Below are 27699 nucleotides of genomic sequence, written 5' to 3' on the forward strand. Positions count from 1 at the left end.
GGAAGATTTTTAATCACAGTTTCAATTTCATTACTTGTGATTGGTCTGCTCATATTTTCTATTTCTTCCTGCTTCAGTCTTGGAAGGTTATACCATTCTAAGAATTTGTCCATTTCTTCCAGGTTGCCCATTTTATTGGCACAGAGTTGCTTGTAGTAGTCTCTTATGATGCTTTGTATTTCTGCGGTGTCCATTGTAACTTCTTTTTCATTTCTAATTTTATTGATTTGAGTCCTGTCCCTCTTTTTCTTGATGAGTCTGGCTAAAGGTTTATCAATTTTGTTTATCTTCTCAAAGAACCAGCTTTTCATTGTATTGATCTTTGCTATTGTTTTCTTTGTTTCTATTTCATTTATTTCTGCTCTGATGTTTATGATTTCTTTCCTTCTACTAACTTCGGGTTTTCTTTGTTCTTCTTTCTGTAGTTCCTTTAAATGTAAAGTTAGATTCTTTATTTAAGATTTTTCTTGTTTCTTGAGGTAGGGTTGTATTGCTATAAATTTCCCCCTTGAACTTATTTTGCTTATCCCATAGGTTTTGGATCGTAGTGTTTTTGTTGTCATTTGTCTCTAGGTATTTTTTGATTTCCTCTTTGATTTCTTCAGTGATCTCTTAGTTGTTTAGTAATGTATTGTTTAGCCTCCATGTGTTTGTGTTTTTTACATTTTTTCCCTGTAACTGAGTTCTAATCCTATAGCATTGTTGTCGGAAAAGATGTCTGATATGATTTCAATTTTCTTAAATTAACAGAGGCTTGATTTGTGACCCAGGATGTGATCTATCCTGAAGAATGTTCCATGTGCACTTGAGAAGAAAGTGTAATCTGCTGTTTTCAGATGAAATGTCCTATAAATATCAATTAAATCTATCTGGTCTATTGTGTCATTTAAAGCTTGTGTTTCCTTATTAAGTTTCTGTCTGGATGATCTGTCCGTTGGTGTAAGGGAGGTGTTAAAGCCCCCTATCATTAGTGTGTTACTGTGAATTTCCTCTTTTATAGCTGTTAGCATTTGCCTTATGTATTGAAGTGTTCCTATGTTGGGTGCATATATATTTACAACTGTTATATCTTCTTCCTGATCATTATGTAGTGTCCTTCCTTGTCACTTTTAACATTCTTTATTTTAAAGTCTATTTTATCTGATATGAGTATTGCTACTCCAGCTTACTTTTGATTTCCATTTGCATGGAATATCTTTTTCCATCCCCTCACTATCAGTCTGTATGTGTCCCTAGGTCTGAAGTGGACCTCTGGTAGACAGCATATATATGGGTCTTGTTTTTGTATCCATTCAGTGAGCCTGTGTCTTTTGGTTGGAGCATTTAATCCATTCACATTTAAGGTAATTATCGATATGTATGTTCTTATGACCATTTTCTTAACTGTTTTGGGTTTGTTTTTGTAGGTCCTTTTCTTCTCTTGTGTTTCCCACTTAGAGAAGTTCCTTTAGCATTTGTTGTAGAGCTGGTTTGGCAGTGTTGAATTCTCTTAGCTTTTGCTTGTTTGTAAAGCTTTTGATTTCTCCATCGCATCTGAATGAGATCCTTGCCAGACAGAGTATCTTGGTTGTAGGTTCTTCCCTTTCATCACTTTAAATATATCATGCCACTCATGCCACTCCCTTCTGGCTTGTAGAGTTTCTGCTGAGAAATCAGCTGTTAACATTATGGGAGTTCCCTTGTATGTTATTTGTCATTTTTCCCTTGTTGCTCTTAATAATTTTTGCCTTTACTTTTTGTTAATTTGATTACTATGTTTCTTGGCATGTTTCTCCTTGGGTTTATCCTGCCTGTGACTCTCTGCGCTTCCTAGACTTGGGTGGCTATTTCCTTTCCCATGTCAGGGCAATTTTCGATTATAATCTCTTCAAATATTTTCTCCGGTCCTTTCTCTCTCTCTTCTCCTTCTGGGACCCCTATAATGCAAATGTTGGTGCATTTAATGTTGTCCCAGAGGTCTCTTAGGCTGTTTTCATTTCTTTTCATTGTTTTTTCTTTATTCTGTTCCGCAGCAGTGAATGCCACCATTCTGTCTTCCAGGTCACTTATCTGTTCTTCTGCCTCAGTTATTCTGCTATTGATTCCTTCTAGTGTATTTTTCATTTCAGTTATTGTATTGTTCAACTCTGTTTGTTATTTAATTCTTATAGGTGTTTGTTCTTTAATTCTTCTAGGTCTTCGTTAAACATTTCTTGCATCTTCTTGATCTTTGCCTCCATTCTTTTTCCAAGGTCCTGGATCATAATCATTATTCGGAATTCTATTTCTGGAAGGCTGCCTATCTCCACTTCATTTAATTGTTTCTCTGGGGTTTATCTTGTTCCTTGACCTGGTACATAGTCTTCTGACTTTTCATTTTGTCTATCTTTCTGTGAATGTGATTTTCATTCCACAGGCTGCAGGATTGTAGTTATTCTTGCTTCTGCTTTCTGCCCTCTAGTGGATGAGGCTATCTAAGGGCTTGTGCAAGCTTCCTGATGGGAGGGACTAGTGGTGGGTAGAGCTGGGTGTTGCTCTGTTTGGCAGCGATCAGTAAAACTTTAATCCGCTTGTCTGCTGATGGGTGGGGCTGAGTTTCCTCCCTGTTGGTTGTTTGGCCTGAGGCGACCCAGCACTGGAGGCTACAGGCTCTTTAGTGAGGCTAATGGCGGACTCCAGGAGGGCTCACGCCAAGGAGTACTTCCCAGAACTTCTGCTGCCAGTGTCCTTGTCCCCACGGTGAGCCACAGCCATGCCCCACCTCTGCAAGAGACCCTCCAACACTAGCAGGTAGGTCTGGTTCAGTCTCCTATGGGAGACTGAACACACTACTTTGTGTGTGCCCTCCAAGAGTGGAGTCTCTATTTCCCCCAGTCCTGTCGAAGTCCTGCAATCAAATCCTACTAGCCTTCAAAGTCTGATTCTCTGGGAATTCTTCCTCCTGTTGCCAGACCCCCAGGTTGGGAAGCCTGATGTGGGGCTCAGAACCTTCACTCCAGAGGGTAGACTTCTGTGGTATAATTGTTCTCCAGTTTGTGAGTCACCCACCCAGTGGTTACGGGATTTGATTTTATTGTGACTGTGCCCCTCTTACCATCTCATTGCAGCTTCTCCTTTGTCTTTGGATGTGGGGTATCTTTTTTGGTGAGTTCCAGTGTCTTCCTGCTGATGACTGTTCAGCAGTTAGCTGTGATTCCAGTGCTCTCACAAGGGGGAATGAGTGCATGTCCTTCTACTGTGCCATCTTGAACCAATCTCTAAGTGGCAAGATGTACAGTTTTTTTTAAACAGAGCAGATCAGAAACTTCCTAGAATTTGAGCCTTGAATATAAGGATACAAGACTGAAAACAGTACGAGCTCACTCACCATTCTGGTTGCCCTGAGGAGGCTATGTCATGATTACTGCTTCCCATTCTTAGAGTTGCTCCATATTCCTGGCCCCTCTGAAGGACCCCTCTTCCACATTTCCTTCAACTCTGTGAACCATCCTTTAATCCTATCAATAAATATATTTTTTGCTTAGATTAGTTTTAAATTGATTTCAAATTTTAAATCAAATAATTGAAATCAAAGAATTGTACCAGGTACTGGTCCCTTTCCTGTGTTTATCCTCAAAGGAGACGAGAGAGAAGGACAGAGAGCTAAAGATGCCTTGAAGCAAATAACAAGGAATGCCATCACTCAAGAATCTAGTATCCAAAATCATTTCATGAAAATCACTATTACTATGGCAACTCTTCAATGTGCATTCAGTGACTTTATAATATATTAGCACTTTGATGTAAATCAAACTGTATTGGCTTATTCGGCCTTGACTCCTTTTTACATATAGATTGTTTTATCTCATAAAATTCATCAGAGCTAACAGAGTAAATTTACTTTTTCCTCTAAAATTCCTATTGAAATCACACTATAAAGGAAAGCCTTCCGTGTTTTATCTTCCACCACCACCAGCATTCTATAAACATACACACACACTCATAATATCCACTAGAGCCCCAGCTCCTGTCATCAGAATCTGTTCTGATGATCCAATATGGTTAACATGGTTAATATGCCTCCCATTAAATGATAAATTAAAAACCATCAAAGTCAAAAGCCTAATGAGATTTTTTAATAAAATCTGACTAGTTGGAGAGAAAGTTCATCTGGAACAGTAACTGTATAAGAGCCAATAAAATGTTGGGTATTTTTGGCTGTGCCACCAGGCACATGGGATCTTAGTTCCCCAACCAGGGAATGAACTTGCTTAACAACTGGACTGCCAGGGGAGTCCCTTTTGTTTTTGGGGTTTGTTTTGTTTTGTTTTGGGGTTTGGGGTTTTTTTTTAAAGACTCAATAAAATGTTGAAGAAGAACACTGGTCAAACAAGCCATGACCATAGAGAAAGTCAAGGTTGGTGGCAGCAAAGTAGTGCATAGAGCCCCAGGAGGGAGAGCCCTAGGGAGAGGCATGCCTATTTCTCATCCATCTGAGACAAACACGAGCACTTCCATATTATCTGCACCCAGAACAAGTTCAGACAAACTTTGAGTACCAAACTGTTTCCAAGGCCATATGGCCATATGGGACCACTGAGCATCATGTAAAACTCATTCATGTGCTACATGACTCTGAGATTCAACGTCTCACTAATTCAGAGAAGAGTCTCAGTCAAAGAAAATAAATAAAAGAGGAAATAAAGGAAGAGGTGAATCCACATATACTGGGGTCAAGTGATGTTTTCACATCTTCAGAGAACTTAGAGAAAGTTTTTAAATCCAGCAGTAAAGAGAAATAGATTCTACACAGACACTGGGTCCAAAGGATCAGAAAGAGGAAGTGTAAAGAACAAGCCTTAACCTCAAGCCACAATCCTTCCAACCTCAGCAAGACCTAGGAGGGGTAATGATGGGCAACAAAGAATGGGGGAGTGATGAGTAGGGAAGGGACAAAGATTCCATGGTTAAGGAAATAAAGCTGGATACTGTGTCAGTTTGCCTCAGCTTCACAGAAGCCTCATACAAGCTTGGCTAGATGAAATGGTAGTAGGGAAGAGAACAGAGAAGAAGTGGGGAGGAAAAGGAGAAGAAAAAGAAGGAAGAATAAAGAAATTCTACAAAATAATATTAATGAAAATTGTGGTATGAGTTTAGTAACAAACAGCTCAAGAGTAGTGGAATAGGGAGTCCATAATAGACTCACGTGTGTATTAAAATTTAGCTCATCATAAATGTGGCATTTCAAGTGAATAAGAAATGAAGCCTTGTTTAATAAGTGAGTTGTAGTATTTAGCTAAAAATTGAAAAAATAAACATGGATCCCTACCCACACTATACCACAAAATAAATGCCAATGTAATAAAGACCTAAAGTCAAAAACAAAAGTATAAAAGTACCAAAAGAAAATATGAGAACATATGGATGAGGAAGGCCTACTTATGCAAAATATAAAATTTAGAAACAATGAAGAAAAAAGAAAGAATGCCTGATTTGGCTACATAATTTTAAACCTCTGTATGATGAGAGACACCATAAACAAAGTTAAAAGGTCTAAATTTGTTAAGTATTTGCAAAATAAGTAACATGTCAAGAACAAAAAGAGAGGTAACCCAATTTTTTTCACGTGCAAAGGAACATTGACAGAGACTGTTCAATATCTCCAATTCTCATTCTATGCTGCTTCTATAATAATAAAATTTTATTATTTAATGAGGCGTGTAGTTACACAAAATAAAGATTATATTTCACAACCTCCCTAGAGCTTAGTCACCTATGGCATGTGAATGAATGCTGGCCATGGAGTTATAGAGAAGGGTCATGAAGGAGGGTCCAGGAATTTTCTTAAGAAACAGTATGTTTGGGTCCTTGACTCTACATCCTACTGCCCAGAGTGCAGATGCTTCCATCTTAGACCTGAGGTCAAGGTGAGGAGTTGGATTTGAACAGGAAGAGGGATCCCCTTATCCTGTGGAAAGAAGTCAGGAATTGTATGCATGTAGACGAGCGGTAGTGAGGGGGATGGAAAGTGAGCAAGATAATTCTTACTGGCCTCAGTTTTTTGATCAAGTAGGAGAAAACATAGTCAGCTAAGAGTAAGGTAAGTGAGAACTTAAGGACAGTGGTAGTGACATCGAATATTTATTGAAGACAATGAAGGAGGAACCTGACAACAGCCAATCAACAGAAAGAAAGGAGAGTGCTGAGAGCCCAACAAGGGTTCAAGGCCATAGATGTGGGGGGGTGCCAATCTGCAAGGTTTATTGCAAGATCTACTGATATTTTTTTCCAACATTGATTAACTAATCTGAAGATAGGAGTAAAGGAAGCAAATTGTGGCACTGATCCAGGGTTGGGATACAGTAGAGTGGGATGAGCAGTAGGATAAAAATAAAAGGGGTATTTGTGGGAGAATATTTTAGGTGATCAAACATGAGGGTTCATGGAGAAGAAACAAAGCCCAAGATGGGACCGATAAACTGGGAGGAAGTGGAAAGAGCAAGGGACTGGAAATCTTGATGCTGAAAAACAGAGATAGTAGAAATGAAACTATGAAAAAACTGAGGGCTGAGATCAGGATACTTGAGTTTTACTTGAGTCTTCTAAAATGGAGGTGTTCTAGAAGAAGGCAAGTTCCAGAATATGACCGTGCAATAGACAGGAGAAGCATAGCACAGTGGTTAAAAGCATGGGCTTTGAAGCCAGAGAGAATTTCTGTCATTAGTTTTATTATTTATCTTCACTTAGCCTTGGTTTCTTCATCACACCTAATTAATAAGATTGTTGTGAGGATTAAAATAATTTAATTAAAGAGCTTTGTTCAGTGCCCAACACATACCAAGCTCTCAATAACTGATCATTTTTAAAAAACAAAAAAGAGAAAAAACACACAGACACCCTACTATTCTGCCTACTATTAAAGAAGATGCACAACACATTATTGGGTAGAAAAAGGTACTACCTTTAATACTGATGCTAATTTTGCTTATGGGCAGCAAACATTTCCAAACTGTAAGCAAACGTCTAATAAAAAAACAGTGAATAGCCTAATCCAGTTACGGGCTCTTCATTTTCCTTGATTGAAAATGTCTTCAAAAATAAGTGCTTGTTGGGGCTTTCCTGGTGGTGCAATTGTTGAGAGTCCGCCTGCCGATGCAGGGGACGCGGGTTCGTGCCCCGGTCCGGGAAGATCCCACATGCCGCAGAGTGGCTGGGCCCGTGAGCCATGGCCGCTGAGCCTGCGCGTCCGGAGCCTGTGCTCCTCAATGGGAGAGGCCACAACAGTGAGAGGCCCGCGTATTGGAAAAAAAAAAAAAGTGCTTGTTATGGTGAGCAGTACTTCAGTAGGGGGTGCCTATTACAATTAATTAAGTCAGCAATTACAGCAGAAACTCAGCCCGTTCAACTAAGCCAATATTTTGAAAAGAAGCATTTTTAAATGAAAGAAAAAAGAACCTATTTCCAGATAACAAGTAAAAAATGATCATAAGTAAACAGATAACATAGCCAGGGTGACTGGAGATGGAAGAATTAGTCTTGGTAAAGCTGGAGAGGATGTCAGAGTTACCTAATGCAGTCAGCATCTTCAGTATCAGAGAGCTTTCCCTACTCCATATGCCCTTATCACACCTCCCTCACTCTGTAAAATTATTACATGAAGTGTGGGAAATGTATACCTGTATATCAAAGATAGAAAGTAAACCACCTCAGCAGATGCAGTTGGAGAACAAATAGAGCCCCTGGTGTGGGCTAAAGGAATAACTGCAGACTTGTGATCTTTTAGTTATGTTTGAGTGCACATGGTTTGTTCTGTGATATACCCAAATCCTTTTAACTCAAATGGCTTTAGGCCACACAGCCAAAAGGCAATGCCTGATATTTGGTGCCTAGTACATAGTAGGTATTCAACGAATGTTAAAAGCCATTTGCTTATTTATGCAGCCAACATTTATTGAGTACCTAATATGTGCCAAACATTGTTCTAGACATTAGAAATAGAACAAACACATTTTTTTAATTTTGTTTTTATTTTGGTGTTTTTTTTGCATTATAAATGTAATACACGATTGTTGCACAAAATGAAACAACACAAAGATGTATCAAAATTTTCTTTGTTGTCAAATATGGGATCAACTATTTTAAATGTTCCATGAACATATGGGGGGAGTATATCTTTTCTCTATTCAAAGGATGTGAGTCTTTCTCCTCTATACATGAGTGCACACCTGGGTGCTCACGTGTTCACGCACGCGCACACACACACACACATTTACTTATTGTAGCATTCAATTCCTTTATATCCTTACTTATTATTTGCCTCCTGGAGATGTCCAATTTTGATATATACATACTAAAATCTCTCACTATCATTATTTTATATATCCCACCAGTCAATAAATATTAAGATTAAACAACCATACAACAATGAATTGAGAGGCAAGAGCTAAAGCCCTTTGTTAAGCATCAAATGAATCAGAAAAATATTAAACAAATTCTGTCAATAGAACTGTCTATAGCTAAGTACACTGTGAATTAAGTTAGAAGATTTTTTTCTTCAGAAAAATGCTCTTTCTGTTGATGTCAAATTAAATTCCTCAAGCACAAGAAATACATATCAGATCATTTACCTCTTCCCAGTCTGCGAGTCATAATTATTTCCCTTGGCTTATTGTTAATGTGGGCTTTTGTACAGTTGAAAAGGACTGTGCAATTAGGTAATTCTGTTAAAAAGACAAAAATTAGCTTTTTCTCTCAAGAAACAGAAGCCATATGAATACAGTGATGAGAAACTAAAAAGCAATTCAGAAACAATTTTAATTACAGTACAAAGTCCAAAGTATCTGCCTGCATCATTCATCTTCAAAGGTCTTTTGCTTTTCATTTTGATAAGTCCTCCTCAGATTTTAAAGGAGTAGATAAGGTGAAAAACACAATTATATTATGTGTATAGAGTAGCCCCATCCAGGAAAAAATGAGCCACAGAAGGAGAGAGGATGCCCTGTTGACTGTCCTTGCTATTAGTCACATTGGTTTAAAACCTCACAGGTTTTGTAGGGATAGAATACACAGAAAACAGGAGGAAAGGACCCAGAAGGTGGATACCATGATAATGATAGGTGTTTACAATTATACAAAATGTTTACTTTCCTTAGTCACCACAAATGAGTTGGAGTGTTAATCTGTACCTGGCCAAGTGAGTGAAAGTTTAATCTTGAAGTTGACTGTTGCTCCAAACAATTGTGAAGTGAATTCACCTAAAATTGTCATGTGTCAGATTATTTTTCCACTTTAAAAACATAAAAGTTTATTAATTAATATAGAAACTACCCTGCTAGCTCCTATCTTTGGAGGAGGAGCTAAATTATTTCCTTTCTCAAAATTCTTTTGAATTAAAAGTGACTTCTTTTGTCAAGAATGTTTACTTGGTCCTAAGATATATTTGGCATCTACCAAAATGAATCTTTTCTTAACCTGCTCACCTAAGCCGGCTGCCACTGAGCAAGGGAGGTGGAAAGGGCAGGAGAGCAGAGAGAACCTGCATGTTGTATAGTTCCTTACATCAGAAAAGAAACCAAGAATTCCAATGAATAGATTAGACCAAATCTACAAGAAAGTTTCCTTAGAAGACAACTATTTGCCATAATCATCATAGTTATTTAGTGACCATGTACCAAGTGTTTAACTGTCATTATTTTACAGCAATCCTACAAGGTAGACCTACTGTGTCTCTATTTTACAGGTGAGAAATCTGAGGATCAGAGAAGTTAAACAACTTGCCAGTGTCACACAGCTGCTAAGTGGTAGATCTGGCATTTGAACCCAGCGACTAGGATGTGGGTTGTTTTGGTTAACACAAGAGACTAAGAAAAATCAGTACTGGTCATTGAGGATAGAAAAGGTACAGGTATTTTGCCAAGGGTCCCTGCGATGAGCAAGCAGCTCCTGCTCTCTGAGAAGACCTCTCTGAGCCCTCCATGACTCCAAACCCCAGGGAGGTGCCCACACCACCACCACTACCACCACCCTGGCAACTCCTGCCCCAGGTCGTCCCCAACACCAAACCCTGGCAAGGGGGTGAGGGGACCTCAAAGTCTCCAGCAGGAGCCTGGGGGAGGGCTTGGGGCTTACCCTCCTCTAACCCCAGCCATCTGGGACCCAGGACTCCCTCCTGGTCACGGTCTCCTCCGTTCCCCACCTCCTCTGGCTTGAGCCCCTATGGGTAGCCTCTGGCCTACACCAACAAGCCAAGGATGCCTCAGAGCCCCAGGGGCGTTCTCATGGTGAGGATCTTGGCTCGGCTCCTTCCCCCCACTCAGTGCAAAGACGTGGCTCTGCTATCTCAGCCCATCTCCATGGGAGGAGAGGGGAGGGAGGAAGTGGGCAAGAGCTTCACATGGGCTGAGGCGCAGCCCCGGGCCCCTACCCCGCCCACTCTCCTCCGCCCCCTCCTGGGGGACTTGGTCCACATCTGCCTGGTACCTACTTCCAGGCAGGCCCGTCCATTCCACCTCGTCGCTGGGGGGAAGAAAAGGAAATTTAAATCCACGGGGCCAGGCCCTGTACTGGACACTTTAGATACTTTATTTCACTTACTTCTCACTGTTTTAACACCTGATTTTACCATAAAGGAAACTGAGACTCCGAAAAGCCAGCCAGAGCAGGGAGGACCCAAACAGCCAAACATGCTGGGTCTCTCTACTCTGCCCTTTCCACCTCCCCTTGCTCAATAGCAGCAGAGGTTTTACTGGAGTAAGTCATTTTTCAGCTATACTTTCACCTTTCTCTGTTCACAGGGTTAGAAGGGAAGGATGGAGATGGGAAGCACATGCTTTTATGAAGGGGACTGAGGGAAGAAGTCAGGTTGTTCAAATAAGATGGCCCAGCCTTCACACTCATTGCCTTCAGCTCAGCCAGGCTTGGTCATTCTCAACTTGCCTTCTAACATACTTTGACTGAACGTTACAGCTCAGTAACCGGTTTAAGGGAGATGTTCTGTGTGAATACGCAAGGAGGCACCTGGGAAGAGTTCTAGCTTCTAATTCCCTATTCTCCACCCACTACCTTGGTCTGGGACAGAGCCATTCTGAGTTTTTTCTTGTTTTGTTTTTTGGCTGCGCTGCACGGCTTGCGAGATCTTAGTTCCTCCCGACAAGAGATTAAACCCAGGCCACAGTAGTGAAAGCACAGCGTCCTAACCACTGGACTGCCAGGGAATTCCCAGAACCACTCAAGCAAATTGAAACTAAATTCCTCAAGCAAAGTGAAACTGAACCCACCTACCTTACGGCATTGTTACCAAGGTTGGTGACTGTCACAAAGGGAGCCTCAGTGCTGTTTATTTAGTGCCTCCCTCTATACCCAGCAGACCATATTTCCAGGCCCCAGAGGAGGGGAAAAATCTTATCTTGAAGAGAACAGTTTCTATTTCTCAGGGCAAACCCAGCTTGAGAATTCCTTTTGTCCCCAAAGACATGCCTGTCCTCACTGCTCTCCCACACACCTGGGCAGCCTAACGCTCCCTATGCCCATCTCCCTTTCACAAATGAGTTGTCATCTCTTTCTCAAAAAGTAGACTCCACTCTGGTATTCCTCCCACCACCAGTAACTGGAAAACAAGCTCTGCCTTTACAGAACAGTATGCTCAGCAGGTCAGCCTGGCAAACTGGAGTTTCAAAAAGGATTCCTGGAGGATTTTGCGGTGTTTTGGAGAGTGCCTCTGGGCAGATCACACACTGTGACAAGTTCTTTCCAAATTGTGACAATTCAATCATGCCTTCTACAAAGGACTGACTTTTTACACTTAACATGGGTGGTGGCTGCCCTTGCTCATTTTCCCCAAAATCTTGAAGTGAGCTTGGGACAGCGATACGGAGGCAAATGCGTGGTTTTCTGAACACTGCTTCCATTCTATGGCACCTGTGAACTGGCAGACAGGCACAGGCAAGAGGTGAGGGGCCTCTGCTGAAGGTTATGCTGGAGTTAGAAATGTTTGTGCACACTGAGCCCAGGAAGGCAGCGGCTTCCAAACCCCACCCCCACCAACTGTCAGAGGAAGAAAAACAAACAGCTGGAGGGGGAGTGGAGGTTTCTCACTCTAGTCTCCCTAATTTACATGGCTTGCTGCTAGCAGTTGTATTCTTTTCCCTTGAAATTTCTTCTAATTATAGATTCTCATTATCAGAGAAGTGGGACATTGGGAGGGGAGGAAAGAGATGCTTATTTTATATTAAAAAATTTCCCCATCAGATAATGCTTTAAACCTTTTAACAGGGGCTTCCCTGGTGGTGCAGTGGTTAAGAATCCACCCGCCAACGCAGGGGACACGGGTTCGAGCCCTGGTCCGGGAAGATCCCACATGCCGCGGAGCAACTAAGCCCGTGCACCACAACTACTGAGCCTGCACTCTAGAGCCCACGTGCCACAACTACTGAGCCTGCATGCCACAACCACTGAAGCCCACACGCCTAGAGCCCAAGCTCCACAACAAGAGAAGCCATCACAATGAGAAGCCCACGCACCGCAAGGAAGAGTAGCCCCCGCTCACCGCAACTAGAGAAAGCCATGCGCAGCAACAGACCCAATGCAGCCAAAATATAAATAAATAAATAAATAATTTTAAAAAAATTCTTGTAACAGGACATGCACCAAAAAAAAAAAAAAAATGAATCTAGACACAGACCTTACACCTGTCACAAAAATTAAATCAAACTGGATCATAGACCTAAATATAAGATACAAAACTAAAACTCCAGGAAGATAACATGGGAGAAAATCTAGGTGACAATGGGTTTGATGATGACTTTACAACAGGAGTTGGGGCAGGGGGAGTGGGGGGGGATGAATAATAAGTTGCACTTCATTAAAATTAAAAATCCTTTAACTGGGGACAAAATTTTTTGTTGTACAAATAGAACTGAAATGCAAATTCCTATCTGAAGGAGAGAATATTGGGGTTTAGAATCACAGTAAAGTATAAAAGACTAATGGCAGATCCTTGCCTAGGTCATATTGTTTCGTTGCTGTGGTACAGGTAAGGAGAAAGGAGATGAGAGCACCCGAATACAACTACTCATTTATAAGAAAATACTCATAAGAAATGTGACATGTACAAGGAACAAATTCTAGGGATAAACGTACCACTTCCACTTTAGCATCTTGAACATATGCCTTCTCAATGGACACAAGGAAATCTGATGGTTCAGGTCTTAAAATTAGATTACATATTTCCTTGTTATCAACAGCCAAGGCAGTCTCCGTAAGTCTCAGATCCAATCCTAAGTCTCAGATCCAATCCAGCAATCAATTCATAGCAGTAAATATTTTCATTATTTAAAAAGTTCAATCATGAAAGTAACAAACGCAAGAACTACTTTTCTGAAAAATATCACTTTATAATATAAGCAAACATTCAGCAAATGCGATCAAGAAAAAAGGAAGAAACACAAAATGCAAGATATGAGAAATGGAAAGAAAATAACAGAAATCAAAATTTCCCCCCCAAAAAAGATGACGTATATAATCTTTGCTTTCAACTCTCAAAAATTATTAAAGGGGATCCAGGTCACATTAGGGAGAGTAACCCTTCTCCAAAATCTCCTCCTCCCTTCCCTAATTCTCCCGAACACTCAAAAAAGTTCCCACTTCCCAAATGACTCAAGGTCTTCTCCAAATGTTCACCTCCTGTATATTCTTTCTCTTCCTCCCTTTTCACTGTGTAGTTTGGTTTAGCTTCTCTGACTTCTTTTTGTTGCCTCTCCACTTCTCTCATTACTTGAATTCTCTACCACAAAGGATAACTGAAGCCAAAGTCCTGACCATTCTCCTCCTGATTTTCAGGTCCTATTTGCTCCTCCACTTCTCCTGATCTTTATGTCTGAAGTTTGGCTTCCAGGCCACAAAGCACTCACACATGAACTAACCTAAAAACTTTATCTCCCTGTCCCACCCCATCAAAAATGTTTCCTGGAGTCTAAGTGAACACTGAAAAAGTAGCCCTCAGGAACCAAGAGGGTTCATTCCCAGAACTCAAGGATGGTTCAATATTTGGAAACCTAATATAACATGCCACATCAACATAACACAAGGGAAATCATGGGACTTCAATGGCTGCTGAAAGACATTTGTAAATACAAATAGGAAGTTGCTGTGTACAACAATTTTGAACAAAATGTAGTTGATATCTATGTAAAAGAAACAGAGATTGAGGTTGTGGGCAAACAGAGAAAATCTAGTCTTCTAATCTAGTGATAGGGAAATCATCCAGAACATGAATTATCTTCATCTGTGTCATTCTCAGGCCCAACTGGACCTGTTAAAGGCTTGGAATTTGGACTTGCAGGATGTCTTTCCATCTATAGAGGACTGGAGAAGTGATATGACTTGTTAAAATTATTAGCCATTTTTGGCTTTATCAGTTATTAATATAAATTAATTGAATGTTGATTGCATTCCCTTGTGACCTATTACTTTTTTTAAATAAAACTTGGTTTTTCTCACATTCCCAAAAACATATTCACTGTAGCTAATTAGAAATATTCATAACATAATGAAATTTATGTTACCCACATTCTCACAATCCAGAAAAAACCACTAATTAACATTTTAGTATATATTCTCCCACCATGAGTTTGGGAATATAAGCGTTCTTGGTGTTTAATAAAGACTTAACTTTGTCACTCGTGTTGAAACAATCACTTCTGTGTCCCAGATGACTCAATGGGATATCAGAGGCTAACAGACTAAAGAACTTTAACAGACTCTTGAGGCAAGAGTTTAAACATTTGTCTGCCCGCAAAACACAGTATTAGATGTTTTCCCATTGATAGCAGAGTTAATTTCTGTATGTGGTTTGGAAAAATGCCCTACCAGATGGTTCAAAATAATCAGGGTCAAAGGGATGTACATACACACACACACGCACAACAGCTGAGAACCTCTGCCCTAAGAAATCAATAGATAATTGATGTGTATGAAAATGTATGTACAGTGAGAGACTCCATAGTTTTCACCTCTCAGAACCTGTGTGACTCCTTCAAACTGTCAGGAGCTCTGGTTTGTAAAGTTCTTTCCAGCTCTAATATTCTGGTACTATCTGAGGTTGGGGCTTATTCTGCCTGTTTAGAAGAGAGAAGCATTGAAAGAGCTGGAGGACAGAGGTGAAGCTAGGTTCTTTTATCAGAAAGAGGCTTTGGGGGAAACTGGCCCATGAAAAATGCACACACAGCCCTTTACCTTCTCTGTGGATCACCATCTCACTTTGACAGTACTTCCTCTAATATCGAACCACCAGAAAATTAACAATTAAGTCAATGTAAAAATGATGCCACTTTTCAAAGACATGCCCAGCAGAAATGTCTGTTCCCAGTGCTGCTTCCGGGTATACCTGTGATGGGAACAAGAGTTACTAACCTTGGGGTCAACTTAAGAAATGGGAGGAAACGAGATAGCATATTTTTCAATGCCTACCATGCACTTGACATGTCCAAGACCCTCCACTGTTAAGTGCCAGAATCAGACCTCAACCATGGCTCTAACCAATTTTAGAGTCTATTTAATCTCCAAGCCAAATGACCTCCTCTATCAATCATGTGTGTTTTATATTCTTACCTACACCCTGGTTTTCTGTCAAACTTCTATCTTAATTAGGAGATCAGTTAAACACACATAAACCTTTTTTTTAAAACCCCTCTATATTTTATTTTAAAACACTGATTCTAAAATATAAAAGAGTTACATAAAACTTCTTCCCCCTCCCCCCCCCCCCCCCCCCCGCTGCAAAAAAAAGGACAAATTAAGACTTTATTGTTCAAATGTTGCCATCTGGTGGCCAAAGATAATAATCCCCCTAAAAATAGACACTTCATAGAAAAGGTATGGAAAACCCCAATAGCCTTTATCACCTTGTTTGTTAGCAAAGACTGATAATCTGGAATGTTATGTGGGAAAATATGAACACTTTTATGTTCCACTAATTCCGATCCATAACAGATACTATGCTCATAGAAATGCAAATCAAAACTACAATGAGGTATCACCTCACACCAGTCAGAATGGCCATCATCAAAAAATCTACAAACAGGGGCTTCCCTGGTGGCGCAGTGGTTGAGAGTCCGCCTGCCGATGCAGGGGACGCGGGTTCGTGCCCCGGTCCGGGAGGATCCCACATGCCGCAGAGCGGCTGGGCCCGTGAGCCATGGCCGCTGAGCCTGCGTGTCCGGAGCCTGTGCTCCGCAGCAGGAGAGGCCACAGCAGTGAGAGGCCCGCGTACCGCAAAAAAAAAAAAAAAAAAAAATCTACAAACAATAAATGCTGGAGAGGGTGTGGAGAAAAGGAACCCTCTTGCACTGTTGGTGGGAATGTAAATTGATACAACCACTATGGAGAACATTATGGAGGTTCCTTATAAAACTACAAATAGAACTACCATACGAGCCAGCAATCCCACTACTGGGCATATACCCTGAGAAAACCATAATTCAAAAAGAGTCATGTACCAAAATGTTCACTGCAGCTCTATTTACAATAGCCAGGACATGGAAGCAACCTAAGTGTCCATCAACAGATGAATGGATAAAGAAGATGTGGCACATATATACAATGGAATATTACTCAGCCATAAAAAGAAACGAAATTGAGTTGTTTGTAGTGAGGTGGATGGACCTAGAGTGTCATACAGAGTGAAGTAAGTCAGAAAGAGAAAAATACCGTATGCTAACACATATATATGGAATCTAAGAAAAAAAAAAAAAGGTCATGAAGAACCTAGGGGTAAGACGGGAATAAAGACACAGACCTACTAGAGCATGGACTTCAGGATATGGGGAGGGGGAAAGGTAAGTCGTGACAAAGTGAGAGCGTGGCATGGACATATATACACTACCAAACGTAAAATACATAGCTAGTGGGAAGCAGCCGCATAGCACAGGGAGATCAGCTAGGTGGTTTGTGACCACCTAGAGGGGTGGGATAGGGAGGGTGGGAGGGAGGGAGACGCAAGAGGGAGGGGATATGGGAACATATGTATATGTATAACCGATTCACTTTGTTATAAAGCAGAAACTAACACACCATTGTAAAGCAATTATACTCCAATACATTAAAAAAGAAGAAATTAGAAACTAAAAAGTAAAACTAACAAAAAACATTTGTTATTATAAATAACAATGGAATTTAGTATGCTATTATACCCTCAGACCTACTGTAGGACATGCTGTTCTTTGCTGTTCCACTTGTGGCAGGATTCATAGTTTTTCTAACAGGTACAGATCCCTATGACTGATACTGTGAGGAAACGTTATACTTGAGCTCCACTCTTCTCTCTCTCAGGCATTTTTTGGAATTGTTTAAAATGTAAATACATACCGTCAACCTCTAGCATGATACCAGGCACATAATAGAAACCCAATAAATGTTTCACTGTGAGTGGAGAAAAAACAAAATTTTATTGGGATCCTATTATGTTCCAGGTACACTGAATTTTATTGGGTACATGTCAGAGAACCAAAGAAAATAGCATCTGTTCTAGAGAACCTCATGGTCTGGTAAGAAACAGGGTCCCCATCCTGTAAGGTTGCACATTTGTGACCTACATGAGCCCCAGACTCAGGGGTGAGTGTGGGCTAAAAGCATCCACCTGCAGAGGGTGCCTTTTACTCATTCACATGAGACATACACTAACAGCTTCTCAGGTGGGGTATTCAGATAGGGGTGCCTATTGGGGCCTTTCTCCAAAATCTTGGGTCTCTTCCCTAATGCCTGACAAGCTGGAGGGATCACATTTTAGTATTTTACCTATTTCCTCCCCTTGCTCTGTCATGAACATTTTATAGCTGATTCGCTGTGTTATACAGCAGAAACTAACACAACATTGTAAAGCAATTATACTCCAATAAAGATGTTAAAAAAAGGAAGGAAGGGAGGGAGGAAGGGAGGAAAGGAGGAAGGGAGGAAGGAAGGAAGGAAGGAAGGAAGGAAGGAAGGAAGGAAGGAAGGAAGGAAGAAAAGAAGGAATCAATACACACACACACACACAAAAGAATCCATCTGCTCAACTGGCTTTTCAGGCAACTCCCAAAGCCCCTTCCTCTGCCCTGGTCCCGGCCTCCTACCCCTGAAAGAGCAGCCAATGAAAGAGCAGCAATGAAAGAGCAGCCAATGAAAGAGCAGCAGAGCTGGTGGTCTACTAGTGAGCCAGGACATGGAGGTGCCTCAGGACCCTAGCAACTCTAGCCAGTGTTGTAAGAGTGCATCCTACAGCTTCTGGAGAAGTTTCTGCAAAAGGTCCTTAGCGAGAAACTATTCAATTTGAATATGATAGTTTTTTCTCCAATCAAGGCAAACAGTACAGGCTGGGGGTCGGGGCAGTGGGTTGTGTCAACTTTCAACCTGTAGCTGCCAGAAGCCCAGGATTGTCTGCCTCCGTTTTAGTCTTAGATCCCATGACAATGGCACAGGGCTAAGGGAGCTACCAGCATTTTGGAATGATTTGTGCAGTCCATGTGAGTGGTAAATATCTGTTGTTTTGCAACTTGCTCTTCCCTGTTCTGTGTAATTCTGGCGGGGCCATCAGTCCTGTGGCCCTCCACCCATCTCGCCTCGAGATGGTCCTGTTCCTCAAAATGGCCAGAGTACGTCTCCTCCTAAGAGATACATTGATTAGTCCAGAGATGAGTATGTGACCTAAGCAGAAGACTCAGGGTCCTTTCTATACTTGGGCAGGAATGTCAAGGAAAAGGACTGTCCTGTCTCTCTCTCTGAGGCCCATGGCTATTTTTGTTGCTCCCTGGAGAGAGTCAACACAGGAAAGCAGAACTAGGAGATGGAAAAGGAAAGTTCTAATGATGTCACTTAAACCCCTAGATTCAGCTATGCCCTTTGCTCCCCACCATGGGTCCAGAATCAGCATAAACTGGGGCAGATGAAGACTTCTTTTAAAACTTACTTAACAGTTAAGGGCATGGATGTAAAGAATCTCTGTATTTTAGAAAGCTCATCTGCCAATTTTGATCTTAGTAAAAAAAGGAGACCTTAGGGACACAGCAATAGAAGCTAACCAGCTGGAGCCTGAAGCAAGTTATAAGTCCCTCTTACTACTGGGAGGGACTTTAAGTATTATCTAGTCCAAAGCCCTGGTTTTAAATATGAGAAACCAAGACTGGAAGGGAAAAAGAATTTGCTGGAGAGAATACTCACTGAGGCCTCACAGGTCAGGTGGGGTTAGTTTAGCAGAGAAGACCAGGATTGATGAGTGCTGTACCTGGGCCTTTCACATTCATACTTGTTTAATCCTCACAGTCAATCGGGGATTACACATTTTAACTCCATTTCACAGATGATAAAATTGAGTCCAGAGAGGTTAAATTACTCCAGTGTCACACAGCTAACATGTGACAGAGCTGAGCTTCAAATACAAGCCTAAGCCTTTTTTTTTTTTTTAATTTATTTATCTATTTTTGGCTGCGTTGGGTCTTCATTGCTGTGCGTGGGCTTTCTCTAGTTGCAGCAAGCGGGAGCTTCGCTTCGTTGCAGTGCACGGGCTTCTCATTGCGGTGGCTTCTCTTGTTGCGGAGCACGGGCTCTAGGCACATGGGCTTCATTAGTTGTGGCTTGTGGGCTCTAGAGCGCAAGGCCTAAGTCCTTTTATTCCTACTCTACCTTTAGATAAAGAAAATATGCAAGACAAGAAACAAGTGGGATTTAGCACTGACGCCATTCCTTATTCTTAAATAAGATATCAGTACCCTGAGCGCATCTGGGAAGAGTCAAGAAGACTTCCAATACAGGCCAAGATCTGGTTTAAATTGCTAAATGAACCCTTTAAACCTCCAAGTCCCAGTAGCCTTCTAAAAAATGACAAAGTTGAAATAGATGGTCTCAAAATAAATTTGCAAAATGGAACAGGCAAAAGGAATTGAGTAGTGAGTGGCCCAGAATCCTAGAACTCCTTTCCCACTGCCCCATGCCCAGCCTGTTTCCTTCCCTGAGGTCTGGGTAGATAGCAACTGCCAAGAGAGGAATTCTCAGGCATTTGAGGATGTCACTGATTTGATGAGTCATTTCACAATTGCTTACATATTGCTCACCTACCAGCCCCTCCCTGAGTTGGAAGCATCAGAACCCTACTCATTAGGAGACTCTAAGACCCAAAGCTCATTCCTTGGTGGTAGCTTGTTTGTTTAAAAAAAAAAAAAAAACGTTAACAGATTAAGATATAAATAATAGATTACTCCATTTCAGAGAGGCTAATGGACTTTGAGAGTCCTTTCCTCCAGCTCCAACTTATGATTTGTTCAAAGCCTATTCTTCATGCCACCATTTAAGACATTCACTTGATTAGTTTCAGGTTCCAGTTCAGCTCTGTCACATCTTATCTAATTTATCTTTCAGCAAGAGAAGAACTCAATTGTAAATGTCCCTTCTTGACTAGAGTTTAAAGTATCCATCCATATTAAACTGCTTTATTTTAATAAAACTTCTGTCTTGCCTGGCTATGATGGGGCCAAGATAAAAGAGGATAGTCCTAATGGAGAAAATCCTACGACCTGGCATCACAAATGTGATTTACATGCTTTTAGTCTATTTTTTCATGCCAGTATGCCCTGTACCTTGAGAAGACTCCACCCAATTGCAATGCAGTGATAAATCTGGGTTAAACAGGCAAAGAAAGGTAATTTTTTCTAGTGATAATGTCAACAATAGCCCACCTGGGGGAGGGGATGACATGGAGCCTATACACCTCAATATTCTGCATCCTTTTTCTGGCCCCTCCAAGTCATTATTTACGTTTGTTCTTCTAAAAGATCTATTATTCAAGCTCACTGAGTAGCCTGGCTGAACAAAGAATTTAGAGGTGGCCACCTCACTTCCAAATTTTCCTTCATTATCTCTCACATATTATACTGTCTGTGATACAGTCTCTCCTTGGTTGCAGTTTATCAAATATTCTCATCTTGATTTTAATACTGATATGCTAAACTATATAACATTATTCATTAGGTGGAAAATTAAATTGAATCCTTCTGCAATATCTATTTCTTAAAGTTCACTAGGCACTTTATCTGAAATTTAGTTAAATGTTCTGTAATTCTCAAGTGCACTGGTTGGGGCCTCAGTAAAATCTCTGCCTTAGTTTAACAGTACAAGCTGCTACAAGCTGTACTGGGTCTTCAGTCTTGAGATACAATCATGGTGCAGATAATCGGTACAGTTTTCCCCTAGACATTCATTTTGGTAAAGCAGATTCAATGCCAATCATTCATTCATTCATTCATTTATTTAACCGTGCGGCATGTGGGATCTTAGTTCCCCAACCAGGGATCAAACCCGCACCCCCTGCATTGGAAGTGTGGAGTCTTAACCACTGGACCACCAGGGAAGTCCCAATTCAATGCCTTTTAGATAGCCTATGATGAGTGTCAGCCAAGGTTCCCAAAGCCCTCAGACCCACTGAGGATTTCCCTGTTTCCCAAGACTCCTGCCTGAGTGTGGTGGCTAAACTGCAGCCAGCAGTTCCTGGGTCCGGATTCCAACTCCAGCCAGAGGCCCCCAGGATGTGTATGTACTAAAGGGCTGAGGAAGGAGCACTGAGACCAAAGGAAAGCATCCCAGAAACATCCTGGAGATGGGATCTGGCCCCTTGTCTTCTGCAGTGATTGCAGACACCTCCTGAAATCCCAGACATGTGACGAACCTTTTCACCAGAGCAGAGGTTCGTAAGTTGAGGTCCCCCGACCACTAGGGAGTCTATGGAAGCACTTCAGGGACTTTATAAACTCCCTATTAATGTATATAAAATGTGTATATATACATTATCCTGGGGAGTAGGCTTGATGGCTTTCATCAATTTTTTTTTTTCAGCCGCGCTGCACAGCTTGCAAGATCTTAGTTCCCCAACCAGGGATTGAACCCAGGCCACCACAGTGAAAGCACCAAGTCCTAACCACTGGACCACCAGGGACTTCCCTATCATGTATTTTTTTTTAATCTAGTCTATGGAAGAACTCTGTGGAAGTCTCCACGTTGGCATTACTGGGACAGAGAGAGGCAGTTAGGCCAATTCTGTCACAGATGAGCCCTGAATCTCTGATATCTAGGCATATCCAATGTATGGGATGAAACTCCAGGAAATGTCACTGAACCTGTAGAGACCCTTAATGACCATCCCAAGTATGGCCTGGTCCCTGAAGGGACTATTCATCCCTGGATATCAAAGAGACAAACCCAGGAGAGGAAAAAACATATATGCTCTGAGTCTATGGCTAGCTACATTCATCAGGGTCCCAAGCCAAGCCTCTGAAACTGACCCCTGGGCAGGAAGAGGGGAATGGGAGCCATTGAAGAGGAGCAGTCATCAGCTCAACTTGGCTAAGAACCTGGGGCCAGAGGGGCTCCCTCCAACCCCTGCAGAAAGGAAGGGCTGGTGGCTACAGCCAGTCACTCTCCCTCATCTACTGCCCAAGGTCTTCCTGGATCCTGAAATAACATTGACCCTGCAAAGGGAAGGAAGACCCATAACTGGCCCAGAAAGCCAACCAGAAAATACAGTATGTGCCCTGGCAAGACACAGCCTAATCTGGAAGCTTCAGAAATGCAAGGTGTTTTGAAGCCAAAGGCTGATTTATACTCTGGTTCTCAAAATTTAGTATGAATAAAGATCACCCTGAATTTTTGTTATATAGTGCTGATTCCTAGATCCAGGGGATTGTGATTCAATAGTTCTGGGGTAGAACCCAGGTATTTATATTTTTTAAAAGGAAACTAGTAATTCTGGTCTCAGGAGTCCATGGAGTATACCTTTAGAAAGAGAGTTTCTCTGGGTTCTAAGGCATCAGATGTGAAGAAGGGGATAGATCAAGTGAACCCTCTTTCCCAATCCCCACCATTCCCCCCACCAAAATAAAAGCAGAGCTTTCAGTTACCATTTATCGAGCCCTTCTCTGTGCCAGGCACTACGATAAATCTTTTACATGGATTATTCTATTTAATGCTTATAACCCTGAAGTTCAGGGAAAATAAGTAACTTGCCTAAGATCCCTCAGCTCTGAGTACCTGGAGCCAGGATTGGAACCCAGATCTGAATCCAGAGTCTGTTCTTAACCAACAAGCCCATGATTCTAGAAAGAGTCATAGTGATGACACCAAAGGAAAAGCTATGAAGCCACATCCCCTCCACAGGGTCGAGGGAGAAGGCCATGGGCCACAGGGTAAGGAGGCAACCACTGCAGGAGAGGAAGCAGACAATTGGGCAGGCTCAAAGGTCCAGAGTTGAGCCAGACAGAAGGAACTATTTATTGGATAAGGAACTATTTATGGATAAGCTGGGCTAGTAAGGACTACATTCCTGGAATGCAGAAGGAACAGAGGACAGAGACGAAAAATGGTGGACAAACGGGCTTTAAAGGAAATGACCAGCCTCAGAGAAATCAACGAAAGCCATGGAAACTTTTGGTCAGCACAGGCCCAAGGCCCCTGCGGGTCTATGACTTCTGCTGGTTAGTACTGCATTTTACTGTTCAGCTGAGAGGGAAAATATTGAGTTCAATGCACCAGAACCAAGACCAACTTTGGAGCCCAGGATCTTTTACAGATTCTTAGATCTTCATCCTTTAAAGGGGCATAACAATAGTAGCTACCCCAGAGTTACATAGAGTAAGAAGTAAATGAGATCATTTGGATAGAGTACTTAACATAATACCAGAAATGAAGGAGCTGGACAAGCGTTAGCTGCTATAATCACTAATTACTACTAATTATGACTATACCCATGCTCACCAAAAAACCACTGTGGCATCTTGTTTATTTGTGAGAGACACAGGTCAAATGTGGTCTCTGTGGATTGAGGTTTTTCTCTCTTCAGAAAGAAGTTATTGTTAAGATGTTCTTTTCTTTTTTTACAAACAAGAGCAAAAAATGTCACACCGCCAAATAGATCAACAACTGATGAAAAATAATGTTTTAGACTTCCCTTCACCTTTAGTTTTGATGTTATCCAAAAAGTAACTTAATCCAACTGTTCCATCCAAATTTGTGCTGAGGGAAAGGTGAAGCAATGGGGTTCTGTGCAACTTTTCATTCAACAACTATCTTTTTGTGCATCAGAGCTGACTTTGTGACTATTAGCTAACTCCTGATAGTTTTCAATTACCTAAGAGAGACCCCAAATGAACTTTATTTTCAGACAACAGATCTAAGCAAGACACCAAGAAGACTTGACAGTTGAACTGTGATGAACATACGGCTGAGTATTTCCATACCATCCAGGAATTCCTGATATTAGAAGAAAACTCCATCCTTCTACCCCCTCACCTAGCCTGTTTGCTCAGAGTGAAGGAGAACTGATGAGACAGACTTCCTGGGAAAAGGAGCATTTGGGTGGTTTGGGATAGAAAGCAATGAAGGGGACAGAAGAAACTAAGTCTCCCTAAGAAGGAGGGAAAGACAGAGAATATTACAGACCAGATTAAGATCAGAGAACAAGACCAATCAGTGCCTTCGGGATAAATAAGAGACCATTCTGGCTGCTCTGATGAAAGGGTACCACCTGCCTCTGAGGAGGAAGGATAAATGTAAGAAACAGAAATAGAAGCAGCCCTCTGCTTCTATATCCTGTGTTTGATCAGTTTGAACATGGCTTTGTTCCCATTAGTCAGACCTGATGTGGCTCCTGGAGATGGTGGGCCAGGTCTATCTCAGCCACCCTCACCAAAGAACACATCCATGACAAACTCTAATTCCTAATTCCTGAACTATTCAAGTCACCCCATATTGTGGCCACTCAGGAATAGAACAAGCTTTGAAAAAAAAAAAATTGCATGTTTTAATTCAAGAAATAAAAGTTCACACACAATCCAAAACAGGTGTCAGGAATTTGGTCTAAACAATCAGCCACACCTGCTGCAGAAGTTCAGGCTCCACAGAATCACTTTGGCCAGTGCTTCCTGAGATGCGCTTTCAGCTGAGGAATGGAAGGCAGCAGCTGCTGGCACTCATGACAACGGAGGGGCAGCTTCAAGAGCTCACACATCCCATCTTGGACAGTCACTCTGCCAGCCTCTTGTACCATCTCAATCACAGCTGCAAGCAAGGAAATAGAGTTTAGAGGCCAGATACAAAAAAAAAGAGGAAGGAAGGAAGGGAGGGAGGGAGGGAGGAAGGAAGGAAGGAAGGAAGGAAAAAAGAAAGAGGAGGGAGGAGGGGAGAGGGAGGGAGGGAGGGAGGGAGGGAGAGAGGAAGGAAGGAAGGAAGGAAAAAAGAAAGAGGAGGGAGGAGGGGAGAGGGAGGGAGGGAGGGAGGGAGAGAGGAAGGAAGGAAGGAAGGAAGGAAGGAAGGAAGGAAGGAAGGAAGGAAGAAAATCTGACTCCCAAATATGCCAGGTATCCTTAAAGCTAGTAAACTTGAGGTTACATTCACTATTGGGAAAATGGGCTCAGTCAGGTTCTAAATCTGAGCAACTTATTTCTGAGATGGTTACATTCCTTCAGGATACACTCTAAGCAATCCATGTTACTATGTCAAAGGCTAATTATCACAGGGCTTTACCCCTAGTTAGCCCTTGGTCAATGGGAGCTGTCATCATTAACATCCCAGCATGATGAAGTTCCACAGTATACACACTGGGAAATGCTTCCTTCTGTATACACAGCCTTTCCCTGTTAAGTAACCACTCTTGACGGAAGGCAGCCCCCTAGCTGCTGGCAGAAGGAAGAAATAACTGTTTAGAGCTTTCAGATCCATGAACTCCAATAATTCTCAGGACAACCTCTGAAGTCCCCCATTGTTAAAATAAACAATCATTTTTAGACCCTGACATAACAGCATTCTAAGTCCCCCAAGAAGGCTGCTCACAGCAAAGTGGCAATCCTACTACAATCCAAATAACCCAGTTTCTTTCAGTGGGGCTCTCTGTACAGGCAACACAAAGTTGTACATGGGTTTTTGAAGCCAGGTTATTTTGGGAAACAAATGAATCAAGTATAAGAACAACTGAGAAGGGCCCTGGTGGGGCAGTGGTTAAGAATCCGCCTGCCAATGCAGGGGTTCGATCCCTGATCGGGGAAGATCCCACATGCTGCCAAGCAACTAAGCCCATGCACCACAACTACTGAGCCTGCACTCTAGAGCCTGCAAGCCACAACTACTGAGCCCACGTGCCACAACTACTGAAGCCCATGCGCCCAGAGCCCGTGCTCTGCAACAAGAGAAGCCACCACAATGAGAAGCCTGCACACTGCAACGAAGAGTAGTCCCCTCTCACCCCAACTAAAGAAAGCCCGTGCACAGCAACAAAGACCCAACACAGCCAAAAGTAAATTAATTAATTAATTTTTTTAAAAAAAGAACAACTGAGAAAATGAAACAAATGTAAAAACCAAAGAACACTGTTTACCTTGTGATTCGAGGAAGTATTCAGTATTGAAAGAATTCCAGTGTTTTTTGTTTTTAAGGCAAGGAGAATCAAAATCCTGGCTGATCACATGAAGGTGTACATGGCTAGTTGAGAGCAAACAAAGATTGACCATTAAACCTAGCTTAATCAAAATGACAAAAAGTATGGGTATGTAAAATATTGATAGTGTTTCCATTTAACTCCACTCATTCATTCATTCACTTAAGACTATTTAAAGCAACCTAAATGTCCATCGACAGATGAATGGATAAAGAAGATGTGGTACATATACACAATGGAATATTACTCAGCCATTAAAAGGAACGAAATGGGGTCATTTGTAGAGACATGGATGGACCTAGAGACTGTCATACGGAGTGAAGTAAGTCAGAAGGAGAAAACCCAATATATATTAATGCATATATAAGGAATCTAAAAAAATGGTATAGATGATCTTATTTGCAAAGCAGAAATAGAGACACAGACGTAGAGAACAAATGCATGGACACTGAGAGGGGAAAGGGGATGGGATGAATTGGGAGATTGGGATTGACATGTATACACTGCTATGTATGGAATAGATAACCAATGAGAGCCTGCTGTATAGCGCAGGGAACTCTACTCGATGCTCTGAGGTAACCTAGAGGGGAGGGAAAACCAGAAGGGAGGGGATATGTATATACATATGGCTGATTCACTTCACTGTACAGCAGACACTAGCACAACATTGTGAAGCAACTATATCCTAATTAAAAAAAAAAAAGACTATTTACGGCTCATTAAGTACCTACTCAGGCCAAGCACTGTACTAGCACTGGGAATTTAGCAGTGAACAAAATGGGAAAGGCCTATGCCCTTACAGAAATTATATTCTAATGAGGGGAGAGAAATAATAAATAAGTAAACAGATAAACAAGGAAAATTCAAAATGTTAACATTGCTAAGAAAAAAATAAAACAGGGGAATGGGATAGAGAGTGCCTGAGGGTAGAGGCTGCCTCTTTAAGTAGCTAGGGTGTCCAGGGAAGGCCTCTCCCAGGCAGTGATTTGAGCTGAGAAAGCAGTCATGAAAGCAAAGATCTGAAAGAGTGTTTCAGGGAGTGGGGAGACCAAGTGTGAAGGCCCTGAAAAAGGGCTTGGTGCAACCAAGGAGCAGAAAGGAAATATGGCTGGAATGGCTGGAAACAAGGAGCAGGGACTAGGTAGAAGCCAGATCATAAAGGGTCTTATAGGTTGGCAGAGGGTTTGCATTTTATTCTGATTACACTGGGAACCACTGAAGGATTTTAAGCAGGGGAGTCCTGTTATCTGATTGACACTTGATAAGATCACTCTGGCTACTGTGTGGAGAAAGGTCTG

The 27699-nt window shown here is 41.6% G+C and overlaps 1 protein-coding gene across 7 annotated transcripts in view; it reads right to left on the minus strand.

Annotated features, from left to right (window-relative positions):
- The window catches only part of APTX (aprataxin), a 58679-nt gene that overhangs the window by 15462 nt on the left and 15518 nt on the right, over positions 1 to 27699 (minus strand). For 4 of the 7 annotated variants that reach the window (XM_067744576.1, XM_067744581.1, XM_067744582.1 and 1 more), the window contains 2 exons: positions 26342 to 26445; positions 24748 to 25029 (listed from right to left, as the gene is read on the minus strand). In XM_067744576.1, coding sequence (XP_067600677.1) covers positions 24875 to 25029; positions 26342 to 26445 — 259 coding nt within the window. In that variant the 3' untranslated portion in view covers positions 24748 to 24874. Of the gene's footprint in view, positions 1 to 13328; positions 15362 to 24747; positions 25030 to 26341; positions 26446 to 27699 lie in introns of those variants that run through there. The other 3 variants (XM_067744577.1, XM_067744579.1, XM_067744578.1) reach the window with 3 other exon arrangements.

The sequence above is a fragment of the Pseudorca crassidens genome, chromosome 7 (genome assembly GCF_039906515.1).
Source record: "Pseudorca crassidens isolate mPseCra1 chromosome 7, mPseCra1.hap1, whole genome shotgun sequence".
Taxonomy (NCBI): domain Eukaryota; kingdom Metazoa; phylum Chordata; class Mammalia; order Artiodactyla; family Delphinidae; genus Pseudorca; species Pseudorca crassidens.